Genomic DNA, 14,820 nt, shown 5'->3' with positions numbered 1-14,820 from the left:
TGATGTGAACAGGATCTGTACAGCACTGTACTTGAAGCACCTGAGCAGTCATGAAATAAAAATCAAATTCAAGTGATGGACTTTTCTGTTTATAGTTTTGTGACAGTGTGCAAAAGTTCATAAAACAGAATGCAATGATTTGCTAATCTTTGAAATGTTTTCTTGAATTGAAAAGGATGCAACACTGTGGCATGTTTGCCACACTTTGTTTGGACGTTCATGTTAGTTACCTCAACATTAACACCCCCGTCAGGCAGCATTCTGTCTAACAGCCCTATGAACCAATGAAGTGTCTCTGGGAGTTCATTTGATGTGGAGTATTTTCCCCTCTTCCTCAGCAGAATGACATGGCTCTGATTTCTCCAGCTACACCCACTGAGCTGTTACTTAAGCCAGTTTCTCCTCCCAGGCTTCATCAGTCTGCTACGGGGGAACAACAAGAGTGAGCCTGCTAACACAAGAACCAGTACTACCAAGGGGACAGCAGCCTCGAGAGAAATATGTCTCTGGAAACTTGGTCCAGATTCTCTGTTCTCATGCTTATCTCATTGGTAAGTTTTCTTTTAACAAACAAATCATTTCTTGAGATGTTGTGCTGGCTGAGAAGTTTGTCTTTTAGTCACAACGCAGAGTGTAGTCATTCATCATAGAGAGCTGTGTCTCTAATATTTAAATGCATATGAGTTGAACTTCAGGAAGCTCCTGCTATACGTACACTTCCCAACTGTGGTCATATTTCCCTCCTAAACCTGCTCCTTTGTTCCTTGTTTGCTGGGATTGTGCTGATCATTGGGAAGGAAAGAGCAAAAAAAAAAGATGTCAGGTCTATGTGTTCACAGTCTTGTCAGGTAGACAAATCCAGGTGTTTGCATCCTTCATGCAGTGGAAGCACTGTGGCAGATGATGGTCTGAACAGAGGGTGAATAAGCATCCCAGGAGGTAACACATGCACAACATGTACAACACCGGGAGTGTGAAAGAGAAGTTGCCCACAGAGGGCCTGTTTTACCATCTCAAACTGTGAAGGTGAAAAGAGTTTTTAAAAAGTTATTAATTCCTCATTCAGTCATTACAGTTGGACCTTTCTGATAGTTTTCTTTTAGGGTTGTTGCATTGCTACTCCAAAATCCTTCTGCCTGCTTCCTTACAGGCACATACAAGGGAAACCACATACACTATACAGACAGCACTAATGGGTCACCTACACATTTTTATTATTATTATTATTTATTAATCCTTTATTTATACAGGAAAATCTCTCGAGACTCATTGTCTCAGAGACCTGTTACATACAACAACAGAAACAAAAGAAATAATAATACAATCTACTTAACACTTGTGAAAATCAATACCATACATCAGGGGTATTCAACTCCAGGCCTCGAGGGCCAGTGTCCTGCAGGTTTTACATGTGTCCCTGATCCACCACACCTGAATCAAATGGCTGAATTACCTCTTCAGTATGCAGTCAAGTTCTCCAGAGTCCTGCTAAAGACTTCTATATTTGATTTAGGTGTGTTGAAGCAGAGACACATCTAAAACCTGCAGGACACCGGCCCTCGAGGCCTGCAGTTGAAGAGCCCTGCCATACATTAGCAACAAAAGGGTTTTCACTGATAACAAACACAAGTAGCTGCAGACATATATTCAAATCCTTTTATTAAAATTCTGAACTCCCCAAGTGTAACCAGATTGGAGAGCTTCAGGTCTCAGGTGTTCAGGAAGCATGTTCCAGATGGAGGGGGCAGAGCAGGAGAATGCTTTTATGCCAAGCTCAGTAAACACTGAATGTAATAAAGTCCTGAGAGCGAAGACTGGTATTATTTTTTACGTGAAATGTAACATGACAAATATGAAGGAACCAGATGGAGGATGGATTTGTAAATGAAATTATACCAGCGCAACAGTCTATGAGTATGTAGAGAGGGCCATTTAACTAAAGAATATAGGGTGCAATGGTGAGTAAGGGCTTTGCTACCAGTGATAAATCTAAGCAGTCTATGATAGACAGCGTACAACACATGTAAAGAGCTGGCAGAGGCCTTCATATACACAATTTTGCCATAGTCTAGAATACTCATAAAAGTGGTAGAAACAAGTTGTTTTCTGGCATTTTTTGAGAAACAAATCTTGTTTTAAAAAAAGAAGCCTAATTTTAATTTGTTTTTTAAGCAGATTTTCAATGTGGGGCTTAATAATAAACTCCTCCACTTGAGGCAAGAACTCGTTCCTGAGCCGGAGATGGCACTCCACCCTTTTCCGGCTGAGTGGAGGAGTTTAAGTATCTCGGGGTCTTGTTCACGAGTGATGGGAGAAGGGAACGGGGAGATCGACAGGCGGATCGGGGCTGCTTCTGCAGTGATGCGGACGCTGCACCGGTCCGTCGTGGTGAAGAGGGAGCTTAGCGTAAAAGCGAAGCTCTCGATTTACCGGTCGATCTACGTTCCTACCCTCACCTATGGCCACGAGCTTTGGGTAGTGACCGAAAGAATAAGATCGCGAATACAAGCGGCAGAAATGAGTTTCCTTCGAAGGGTGGCTGGCCTCTCCCTTAGAGATAAGGTGAGGAGTGCGGCCATCCGGGAGGGGCTCAGAGTAGAGCCGCTGCTCCTCCACATCGAAAGGAGCCAGTTGAGGTGGCTCGGGCATCTGATTAGGATGCCTCCTGGCCGCCTCCTGGGTGAGGTGTTCCGGGCATGTCCCACCGGGAAGAGGCCCCGTGGTAGACCCAGGACACGCTGGAGAGATTATGTATCTCGGCTGGCCTGGGAACGCCTTGGGGTCCCTCCGGATGAGCTGGAGGAGGTGGCTGGGGAGAGGGAAGCTTGGGCTTCTCTGCTTAGTCTTCTGCCCCCGCGACCCGGCCCCGGATAAGCGGAAGAAAATGGATGGATGGATGGATGGCTTAATAATAAATTTTGATGCCAAGATATTTATAAGACGTTGCAAAATCAATGAGCACACCCTGTGAGGTAGTGATAGCAGGGACATATGCGGGCACCTTTTTCTTATAGGAAAATAACATTCAGTAACAATCTAAGTTGCAATAGTTGAGACTGAAAGCTGTCAAAAGAGGACTGCAAGTGCTCAAAAACAAGGGCAACTGATTTTGCACAACAATTAATTACTGAATCGTCAGCATAAAAATGCACAGCTGCACTTGTAAGCCCATGGCCCATATTGTTAATATAAATGGTAAACAGTGTAGGTCCTAAAATTGACCCTTGTGGAACCCCCCTAGAAATGTCCATATAACTTGGTGTTTGACAACTGTATTGCACACACTGTTTATGACAGACAGATAATTTAGAAACCAACCAATAATCTGTAAATCTGATGTCCAAAAGCCTTTGACACAAAATCTCATGATCTATAAAGAGGGCGGCACAGCATCAAGAGCTTCAGTGACATCATTTAGGACCTTCTGGGAGGCAGTAAGTGTAGTATGTTGTTTTCTAAAACCCGACTGATAAAATACTCTTTGAATACAAATAATGCTTAATCTGGTCATTGATAATCTTTTCAAGAATCTTTGCTAAAATACACAATTTGGAAGTTGGTCTGTAGTTATTACAGTTAGTACAGTCGGACCTCCACCTTTTAATAAAGGCAAAACAAAAGCTGATTTCCATATGTCAGGGATACAGTTGTGTTGAACTGATAAATTAAAAATATGTGTCACTGGTTCAGCGATAATGTCAGCGGCTAATCGTAGGAAGTGGGGGGGGGGGGGGGGGGGCAGATTATCAGGACCAGCTGATTTTTTATATCTGGATGTTTGAGCCCCCTACAAACCTCACTGACAGTCAGTTTAGAGAAAGCAAAAGTCTGACCAGAAGTTGGATTTCTGAAAATGTGACTAGTAGGCACAGGCATTTCAAAAGTGACATTAAACAAGGAGTTTGAATCAACAAAGTCAATAATAGGAGCTCTTTGCCTTTTTTTAATCAATGCAGTACATGTATTTCGTGACTGGCGAAAATTAAGTCAGCATCTAACTTAGACTTCTTTACTTTTGCCCAAAGCTGTCCCGCTCATGTAGGAGGGTCCTCAATTCAGGAGTGAACCAAGGACTAACTCGACTTTTTACCCTAAACACTCTAAAAGGGTCATGTTTGTCAATTAAATACCTAAAACTATCATAAAAATAAAGCCATGTACAGTTAACATTGTCAATTAAAAAGAAGTTAAAGTGATAGAGGTCCCAAAGAAACCCCTGAAATTCACTGAAATTTCTGAGATTTTTTTTTGTAATGACATTGGCCTTTTCTTTTGGCAGTTTTGTGTTCCCTACTAGTCCAACTACACAGTGATCACTTAAGTCATTAGCAAAGACCCCTGTCGTAGTATATTTGTGTGGCATGTTAGTGATTACCAGGTCAAGAAGAGGGTATTTATAATCTGAGTGAGATTAAAGGACATTACAGCCACACTCCATGGAAATCCACACCACGAAGCTCCCAGCACACAGTTTTTGTGCTGATCTTAATGCTTCTTTGCACTGACCCTCAGTCATATTCGATTTTGTTTTAAAGTCACTGCATGGGATGACGTCTCGTTCTCTTAGCTTTGCACAGAACTACTTGGAGACGGAAGTCTGCTGAGCAGATTCTCGTAGGTGTCCTAAGGTCCATATTAAAAAATAGAGGAGGACGGGTCTTTGATGTTGACTTGTTGACGCTCCAGGGTCTCTGGTTGAAATGTTACTGCTAGTCTAAACCTGTGTGGACGCCCCTTATTGTAACACTAATAAAATAAGTCTTTTTTTGTGAGCACTTTTTGGTTAATCTTTGGTTAAATGAATCTTTGTCTGAAGAATGTTGTTCCTGAAAGAGTGTCCTTCTTGTCTTTGTAACTACTGTCTCATGTATGTTGTGTGTCCTCCTGTATCACTTGTTTTACATGATCTAAAGCTGTTTTTGCTTTTTGTCTTTCAGACAGTGGCACAGGACTGTTCCCAGCCCTGTGCCTGCCCTACAGACCCTGCTCCCTGTCTGCTGGGGAGCAGCCTGGTGATGGATGGCTGTGGTTGTTGTAAAGTGTGTGCCAGACAGCTGGGGGAGCCCTGTTCCCTGCTGGAGCCCTGCGACCATCACAAGGAGCTTTACTGTGATTACGCTCTGCACAGTCACACCGAGACTGGCATCTGCATGGGTAATACTTTCTCCTTAAACATACAAACATATTTTAACTTTTTCTACTTCAATAACTTTGTAAATAAACATCATTCAGGAAGTGATTTTATTATGGTGTCATGTTTATGTGCAAACTATTTGAACACTATAAGAAATCAAAGAAATCAACAAGTTTAATTCTAGATCAGCCACAGACACTGTACCATTTTGTAGCCTCTACTCCCACCAAGGTTGCATTGTTGCTTTACATTTTGTCTTCACATCTGTGTCTCTGCTCATGTCATTTGTGTTAATTGCCCATATTACCTATCAGATCAAAATCTGCTTAAAAATGAGTCACTGCACCTTTTCTGAACATTACAGCTCAGGAGGGTCAGACATGTGACCTCAGGGGCGTGATCTACCGCAGTGGAGAGTCCTTCCAGCCAAGCTGTAAGCACCACTGTGTGTGTATAAATGGAGAGATTGGCTGTGTGTCACTGTGTGTCAGCAAGGTCCGGCTACCTTCCCCTGACTGCCCATACCCACACCACATCCAGATCCCTGGAAAATGCTGTGAGGAGTGGATATGTCACCAGACCCCTCAGTACCAACTCTTTCAGTCAGGCATTGCAGGTGTCAGCCCTGTCACATATTTCTTTCTATTCTTTATATTTCGAAGAGTTCATATTCAGTTGATGTTTGGTCCCACACTCACATCCTCCCACTTTTTCTTTGCATCCCTTTTGTATTCCCGCCCTTCGTCTTCCTGCAGGATCATCTCAGATTCAGTCTTTGCCCTCCTCATATCCCACCTTAGTCCTCAAAAACACATCTCCTCTTGGACTTCCAGAAGAAAACCCCCGAGATAACTGTATAATCCAGACTACAGAGTGGAGCCAATGCTCAGCCAGCTGTGGTATGGGTGTCTCATTCCGCATCACCAACAATAACCAGCACTGCCAGTTGGAGAGGCAAACTAGAATCTGCACGGTCAGGCCCTGCAACAGCCACCAGGAGAAAGAAATCAAGGTCAGTGTTTCTGTTCTGCTGAGAACAGAGAGAGAAATTAGCTCAAATTAGTGCAGTTATTTTATTCCTGCAGGTTCTGAACAATTCTACACAATGAACTCACTTGTATTCACATGTATTTATGATAATGTGTTTTTTTGACCCACCTGTCAGGCAACATAGAAGGTAATAATTACAAGAACATTTTGTGCCCCCTGCACACCACAACCTCAGATCCTTTGGGACAGTCATGTGAAGAAAGTTTTCACATGACAAGTCATTTGTCCATGTTCCCTACACCAACACACAAAGATTTTCTGATGCTACTATGCCTCTGATGCCAGGATAACATTCTGTCTTTTGATGTAATATCGATCTCGATCTGGCAAAATGAGTCAGAAGGCATGCAAAGAATCAAAAACAATATATTTAATAATGAGTCCAGGAACTCAAAACCCTGGGTCTAAGGCCCAGCAACATGACATGTCTTCACTGTTCCAGTGAAAGGAACTCTTAATGCTTCAGCACACAAGACATTTTGAACAATTTCATGCTCCAAACTTTGTGGGAACAGTTTGGGGATGGCCCCTTCCTGTTCCACCATGACTGCGCACCAGTGTACAAAAGCAGGTCCATAAAGACATGAATGAGTGAGTTTAGTGTGGAAGAACTTGACTGTCCTGCACAGAGTCCTGACCTCAACCTGATAGAACAGCTTTGGAATGAATTAGAGTGGAGACTGTGAGCCAGGCCTTCTCGTCCAACATCAGTGTCTGACCTCACGAGTATGTTTCTGGAAGAATGGTGAAAAATTCCCAGAAACACTCCTAAACCTTGTGGAAAACCTTCCCAGAAGAGTTGAAGCTGTTATAGCTGCAAAGGCTGGGCTGGCATCATACTAAACCCAATGGATTAAGAATGGGATGTCACTCATCTTTGTGTCAAAGCAGACAAGCAAATACTTTTTGCAATATAGTGTACATCTGACCTGGAGTGACCACTATCGAGATATAAGCTACAGCTGTAGTGGTAACTGTATTATACTGGAAATCTTTATAATAATACCAACTTATCATTCATCAATTATTCTCGCTCATCCACAGAGGGGGAAGAAATGTGTACGCACACCAAAAGCCCAACAGTGGATCCATTTCAAGCTGTCAGGCTGCTCCAGCATCAGAGCCTACAAACCAAAGTTCTGTGGTGTCTGCACAGATGATCGTTGCTGTACACCTCGGACAACAATCACCGCTGAGGTGGAGTTTCACTGTCCAGAGGGAGATATCTTCACTAAGAAGATGATGTTCATCAAGACCTGCTCGTGTCATTATGACTGTCCACAAGATAATGATATCTTCCTGGCCTCCAACACTCGGAGGATGATTGGGGACTATGACAACAGCATGTGATGGTTATGAATTTTTTTAGGTGTCCTGTCAAACAAAACAAAAAGAAAATATTACACTATTCTAAAAACAAGCTATAACCTGTGCCTACACAAGCAGGTGACAAATTAAAGGAAAAACTCAAACCCTTAACCCTCTGCAGTTTATGGTGGTTTTTCTTTTGATTTGTCACCTGCATCCATCCATCCATCCATCCATCCATCCATCCATCCATTTTCTTCCAGCAAAGGGGGGGGGGGGGGGGGGGGGGGGGGGGGGGGGGGGGGGGTTGTAGTAAAAAAAAAAAATTACTTACAGCATCATCAAGCCAACTGTATTATAAATGTGTTTTTGTGAGAGGTAACAAAGTTCCTAAAGATACAATTTAAAACTGATTTTTGTTTTCTCCTATGTGTAGACACATCACTGGTTCATGCCTTGAGTTAGGTGCCTTTTCATGGTTAAATGATTCATAGATCAGTAATAGATTAAGTGGCTTAACAAACAAAAAGATATGTTTTAGATTCTTAAAAGTCGGCTCCATGAGGTGATCACCTGAAATGGTTTTCCAACAGTCCTGCAGGAGTTCCCAGAGGTGCTGTTGGCTGCTTTGCCTTCACTCTGTGGTCCAACTCATCCCAAACCATGTCAGTTGGGTTTAGATCAGGTGTTTTTAGAGGTCAGGTCACATGACGCAAAACTCCATCTCCCTCTTTCTTGGTCAAATAGCCCTTACACAGTCTGGAGGTGTGTTTGGAGTCATTGTCCTGTTAAAAACAAATGATGGTCCCAGTAAGCACAAACCAGATGGGATGACATGTCACTGCAGAATGTTGTGGCAGCCATGCTGATTAAGTGTGACTTGGATATTGAATAAGTCGCCAACAGTGTCACCAGCAAAGGACCCCCATACCATCACACGTTCTCCTCCATACTTCCCACTACATACAGTGGGAACTACATATGTAGGAACCATCCGCTCCCCTTTTCTGCATCTTACAAAGAGATGGCATTGGAAACCAAAAATCTCAAATTTGGAGTCATCAGACCAAAAGACAGATTTCCACTGGTCTAATGTCCATTCTTTGTGTTCCTTGGCCCAAGCCATTCTCTTCCTGTTGTTGTTCTTCCTTAGAAGTAGCTTCCAGATCCACGCAGTCTTCTCTGAACAGTTGATGTTGAGATGTGTGTGCTGGTTGAACTCTCTACAGCATTTAGGTACACTTTGAGGTACAGCTCCAAGGTGGTTGAGCAGAGCTATGTCAAATTTGGTGTAACAGTATTTTCAAACTGTGGGTTTTTGTCAGAGGGTGTGACCCTGGCAGCATGGCAAATTTCAGTGTTTTGTGATGAAGAAAAAAATCAATTTTAATAGATTTTTCACAAATCTATTAAAATTATATAAAAATTTCACAAACCCTCCTGTAACCCTGAACTGGACAAGCAGCTAAGAAAATTATTGGTTGGAAACCTGCTAGTAGTTCACTCTGTATCATGTAGTTTAACAAAGATAACTGGAAAACCAGCCATTATATGGTATTCTATCTGCGTGTCATTACTGATACTTTGCTAACCTTTTGTTCTGTTTTTCTAATTCTTCCATCTACTGGGCTTGTAACTGATGATGCTTTGTGCACTGATGTTATTGAGAGTAATGTTACATTTGAACTATTCTGCGTGGAATGACTGTCCACAATTTTTCTCTTAATTTTCTTAGAAAATTAAAACCTTTATTTTGAAAATCGTATGTTTCACTGCACATCACTTTGTAGAGACTGAAAGTGGGGCTCAGGAGGTGAAGCACTGCTAATTGGTTGGTGGTCTAATCCCCGGCCAAATGTCGAAGTGTTCTCGTACTCTAAACTGCCATTGGAATTAAAAATGTCTGCAAAACAAGTAATCTCTTCATTTTATATATAAACCCTTCATAAGTCTTGTTGACCACAGTCTATTTACCCATGTAGGCAAAGAAATTATCCTTAAAAATCACACAGAAATCATTTTCTGGCACAACACTGGCAGCACTTGGCTAATAGCTACAGAAACAGTGATAAGTAGTTCAACTTCTACTTGCCACTGTTCAATTCTGCTTGTTGGGATTTTAAATATTTTTAAATTAAAAGTTTATGAAATTCTCAACCCGTACATATCAATTTTTATAAGTATTCTAAAATCTTAATGTTCATAAATCCACTCAGAAAATTGGCAGATTTGTTCGATATGTGCCCAGCTGACTGTTTACCTCAAGTGACCCACACTGCTACATTTCAGCAGATACTAGAAATGTTGTTGTGATTGGAGCTAAAAATAAACCATCTTTACCTCATTCCCAAGCATTCTGCAAGCTTTCCATCAAAATCAAACAGAACCCAGGACATGTGGGAGGACAGCGAGACAGCGGTGAGGTGCAGTAAGCAGCAGTAAGAGGGACTGATGGCTTGAAGGTGGGGTTGGGATTACATCAGTGATCTGCTCTGGGTGGGTGGAGACAAGTACCAGAGGTGATTTGTGTCAGATGGATAACAGCGAGAGCGAAGAGGAAGGTTTACAAGATGGCAGTGAGACCAGCTGTGATGTTTGGAGATATGGCTCTGACAAAATGACAGGAGGCAGTTTTCACAAGGAGTGACCAGGATGGACAGATTTAGAAATGAGAATATCAGAGGTACAGCTCAGTTTGAGCAGTCTGGAGACAAAGTTAGAGAGGAAAGACTGAGATGGTTTGGACATGTGCAGAGATGGGATAGTGCATATATTGGACAAAGGGTGCTGAATATGGAGCTGTCATGCAGGAGGAAAAGAGGAAGACCTCAGAGGAGGTTCATGGATGCAGTGAAGGACATGCAGAGGGTTGGTGTGACAGAGAAGGATGCTGGGCAAAGGTGAGAAGAAGTTAGATGATCCACTGTGCCAACCCCTAAAGGGAGCAGCTGAAAGAAGAAGAGAACTGTATGACTGAGCTCATTCTTCATCGTTCTTCATCTCGCTCACTGTTGTCTTTCATCCCAGTGCTCTTTTTTCTTTTCATTTTGTGTTGCTTTGAATTCATTATTATAAATCCCACTGGTATAATTTTTGTTTTAGTTAAACAAAGCCAACACTACACTCAACTAACGAAGGGTGGCGTTGGCTCAGCAGGTAGATCGGGGTGTCTACCAATCGGTAGGTTGGTGACTCAATCCCAGGCTCCCCCAGCCTGCATGCTTAAATATACCTCAGCAAGACTGTGAACCCAATATTACTCCCAAAACATCCCTCTGTGTGTGTGTGTGTGTGTGTGTGTGTGTGTGTGTGTGTGTGTGTGTGTGTGTGTGTGTGTGTGTGTGTGTGTGTGTGTGTGTGTGTGTGTGTCAGTCCAGAAGGAAAAAGTTTTTTTTCCATGAAATAGACGTAGCAGCAACAGGAGGAGGTGACCACACCTTCTGCTGCTCTGTTCCAAATACCAGCTGCTGCTGTGTAATTTGGAACGATTGGTGTTTTGGAATAGTGCACAGCAGCAGAAAGGTTCAGATACTGAACAGTGTCCGGACTTTGATTAATAACACTGCACTTGCAAAACATATTCTGTTAGTCTCATTGAGTTATGTATACAATTTCCAGACTGTCTGTTCGCTGTAGAACTTACTTTCTCAATCAGCATATTTGTAGAGGTACTGAGACACCAACAAGCTTGTAAAAAGATGCATTTAGAACTGTGTCACTATTTTGAGCATTGTGTGATTTGCTGTAGACAATAGTATCTGATGTATTTTATATATTGTTGTGTTGCTGTTTACAGATGAAGTTCTGTTTTTATTGCGTTTGTGTGTTGTTGTCCATGTACTCAGAAAGGAGATGTTACCACAACTGTTTAAAGACCCATTGAACTGTCAGAACCACATTACTATTGGAGCCTTTGTGCCCTTTGAAAACATCTCTAAGTCTCTGCTTCACTTTCAGATGGTAGTGTGTAGTTGTTCCTTAAGTAAAATCAGGTGATTTGCATATCTTTTACAAAATGAGGGATGTGGCCATCCTTCTAATTGGTTGCATCTCAACCAGCTATACAATTAAAATTCGGCTTTTATGTATCTACATGCATAATCGTTTCATACATATGCATGAAATATAAATCAACTTTTCAACCAAGTTCACATTTAGTGTGGTCACTTTTGTTTGTGCGCTTCCAAAGCAAAGACTGTCATGCATCCAGCAGAGTGCAGCAGAGAGCAAAGCATAAAAAATAAATGAACAGGTGGTGTCTGACTATGGATGGATTATCGCCACGTTTGCAAGCTGATCCAGAGGAGAAAAGATAGCAGAACGTTTAAACGGAGCAAGCTCTCAATGCAGTCATCGTGATTCTACACATCAGCCTGCTGCGATGAGGACGACATGTTGTAATCTGGTGGTAACAACCTTTAATGGTTCATGACAATATTGATATTTGGGTAAAGATAAAAACATAAAAAGCATTCTTATTAAATACCTTTCAGTTTGGTTATGTAAGAACTGAAGTGCTTGTAAGTTAACTACGGAGTGTGACACGCTACCAAATAACCGTAGGTGTGTGTATGTATACCTCTCTCCTCATACACAGAGTGGAGCAGGCAGCAGTCAGTTGATCTTAGCCACCTTGAAGCACATGAAAGCATGTTCAGATAGACAAAGATCAGATGGATCAATGTTCTCAAATTGTTAATAAGGTGAGTTCAGTTTAGTGCTTAGTACAGAATAAGAAAAGAATCCAAGTCACTACAAATCAGGCTCTGACCATTTTTCCTTGCTTTCTTTTTAAGTTTAAATAGGTAAATCACACATGGTTGTGCCATGTAAGGCTGTGGCAGGCAAGCCAGAAGACCCAGATGCAGGACTCTAAAGCTAAAGTTAAATTCAATCTTTATTAGCAAGTGTAAAACAAAAAGCAGGGCCGGTCGGGGTCCAGCGGCACAAACTCACTACAGCTTGACTAGTAGTGATGGGTCGGTCACGAACGATCCGGCTCTTCGAAGTGAAAGATGGGAGCCGGCTCCTGATACTGAGCCATTTCTTTATTCTATTCGTTCGTTTGTTTTTTAATATTTTTTGTGGAAGCCGCACGTGATTGGTTAAGATGTGTGGCGGAATCTGCGTGTCTACAGGGAGCAACAGGGCGAGGGGGAGGGCAGAGACACACCACACAGTGAGTCCACACAGATCAAACACAGACGGAGCGTCTCCTGCAAAGTTTGCTCAGAGACCAGAAAGAGCAAGAGGAAGTTGCGCTTTACATAAAGGCTACATGCAGAAATGGTGAAGAAAAGTAATTCATTTTACACATTTTTGCAACTAAAATCTGAGGAGCCATTTGGGAGCTGAGCCAAAAGAGCCGGCTCTCTGAAAAGAGCCAAACTTCCCATCACTATTGACTAAACTAGGCATGAGCGCACACAGCAGGGAAATTAATGACAAGGACACAACAATGAACAGAGGAAAACTCAAGGCTTAGATACAAAATGGATAATGAGTGGAGTGGAGGCAGCTGGGAACACAGGTGAACAAAATGACACTAACACAATGACGCATGAGAGAAGGAAAGCAAAACTGAACACAACACACAGGGAACAGAAGACTGACAAAATAAAACAGGAAGCAAGACAACGAGGAAACACGGACTTGACACAACACACTGGGAAACACTGGGAAACACTGGGGAACTAGTGATCAAAACATAACTAAATACCGAGAACATGACTCAAATAACAAAAGTAAGACCTGAAAATATAAACTGTAGACCTATAACAAACTAAGGCAAAAGCAAGCCAAGAAACACAACACAGAGAAAATTCAACAATAACCAAACTTCGATGACAAAAACACAAACCACTGGGCAAAAGGCTCATGACCATGACAGGTTGTCCTCAGTTACAATAGAGAATCAGGAATTACCTGGCTTGTGCCATAGCTGTGAGGTCAGAGTGCCCCATAGACCTCCAATATAATAACTTGTTTAAACTTTCATTTTATTTATTTTTGGTTCGTTTACTTTAGTTTAAGTCAAATAAGAAAATAAGATAAGGCATCTCTAGAAATTAAAATGACACTGGATCACTTATGACAACAACCAAAGCACTAACCCTTATTGATCTGTACCCATGCCCCTCTGTGCTCATCTTGTACCAGGCTGGTGGCTATTGTTGTGCAAGCACAGAAGCAATTGAGTGGAAGAGTGGGGAGGTAATTAAAGAGCACATGCTTAGCTAGATGCCACAAAGCACAAATGTGAATAGATGAGGGAGGGAGAGTAGACTCATCTTCAGCACCACTTTGTTCAGTCGGGGCGTAGAAGCCCACCTCCAGCACAGCAGAGGCGCTAGAGCCTGAAACAAGACTGACTGCTTTGGATTGGAACAAATATTTGTAGATGCTACAAAGATGTGTAGGACTGTGCGACGTTACAAACATAGGCTGCGCTGCTACTAGACTGATGTGAATCTATAATGTCACAAGTCCTGTTCGGCCCAAACGTCTGTCCAAGTTAAGAAAAGCAAAATGATTTATTTTACAGTTTATGATTTAAAATATGTCATGTCTCAACCTTTGTCATGACACATTCTCATTGTTTCTCATTGATTTTCTTGGTCATATCTCTCCTGGACATTCTGTGGAGAACAAAGTCGCTGATAAGTTGATTTGACTGCAGTTATTACCATGACTACGGTGGCCCTGAGAGGTCAAACACACCGCAACTTAAGAAAAAACAGCAGATAGAAAAACACAGCAAAAACACAAAACACAACAGATGTTGAATTAAACACAGTAAAAGTATAAAAAAAATATCACAAAACACAATGGAAGTGTTTGTGGGGAGACAATAATATGACAAACAGCTGAGGAAGTGACACAGAGACACACTAAAAGAAGATTCACCGATGTGGGAAAAATGCAAAGTAATGAGTGTTTTAATCACAGTTCAATTAATTCTGTACATCTCTGCAGCTATTCTGTGACATTATTGTCTCCCCAAAAACACTTCTGTTGTATCATGAGGTTTTTGTTTGTTTTTTGTTGAGCTTTTGCAACATTTTTTTGTTCCTATTTTCATTGTGTTTTATTCAGCTTCTGTTGTCTGGAAGCTGAACTTTGAGCTGAACTTTCTACATGGCTAAATTTAAGTGTTAGTGGTGGAAAGTTACTACTTGCATTAACATTAAATTTACATTTTAAGATGTCATCTTATTCTTCTGGAGATGTCGTTGCTCTTTTCAACTTCTTTTCAAAAGGAAACACTCACTTTTAACTCAATTCCCACACCCACAGTGACATTCTTGTAACTCGCTCCTCTAGATTTA

At 41.8% G+C, this 14,820-nt stretch overlaps 1 protein-coding gene across 1 annotated transcript; it reads left to right on the top strand.

Moving 5' to 3' along the window:
- Nucleotides 1-405: 405 nt before the first annotated feature.
- On the top strand, nucleotides 406-7,749 carry ccn2b (cellular communication network factor 2b). Its single transcript, XM_030741972.1, has 5 exons — nucleotides 406-551; nucleotides 4,938-5,154; nucleotides 5,499-5,750; nucleotides 5,890-6,146; nucleotides 7,229-7,749. Exons 1-5 carry the CDS (start codon nucleotides 501-503, stop codon nucleotides 7,532-7,534), a joined length of 1,083 nt encoding a protein of 360 aa, XP_030597832.1. The 5' UTR covers nucleotides 406-500; the 3' UTR covers nucleotides 7,535-7,749.
- The last annotated feature ends 7,071 nt before the right edge of the window (nucleotides 7,750-14,820 follow it).

This window comes from Archocentrus centrarchus, chromosome 11, assembly GCF_007364275.1.
Source record: "Archocentrus centrarchus isolate MPI-CPG fArcCen1 chromosome 11, fArcCen1, whole genome shotgun sequence".
Taxonomy (NCBI): domain Eukaryota; kingdom Metazoa; phylum Chordata; class Actinopteri; order Cichliformes; family Cichlidae; genus Archocentrus; species Archocentrus centrarchus.
The sequence above is the reverse complement of the archived record's forward strand: the minus strand, read 5'-3'. Positions and strand labels throughout refer to the sequence as shown.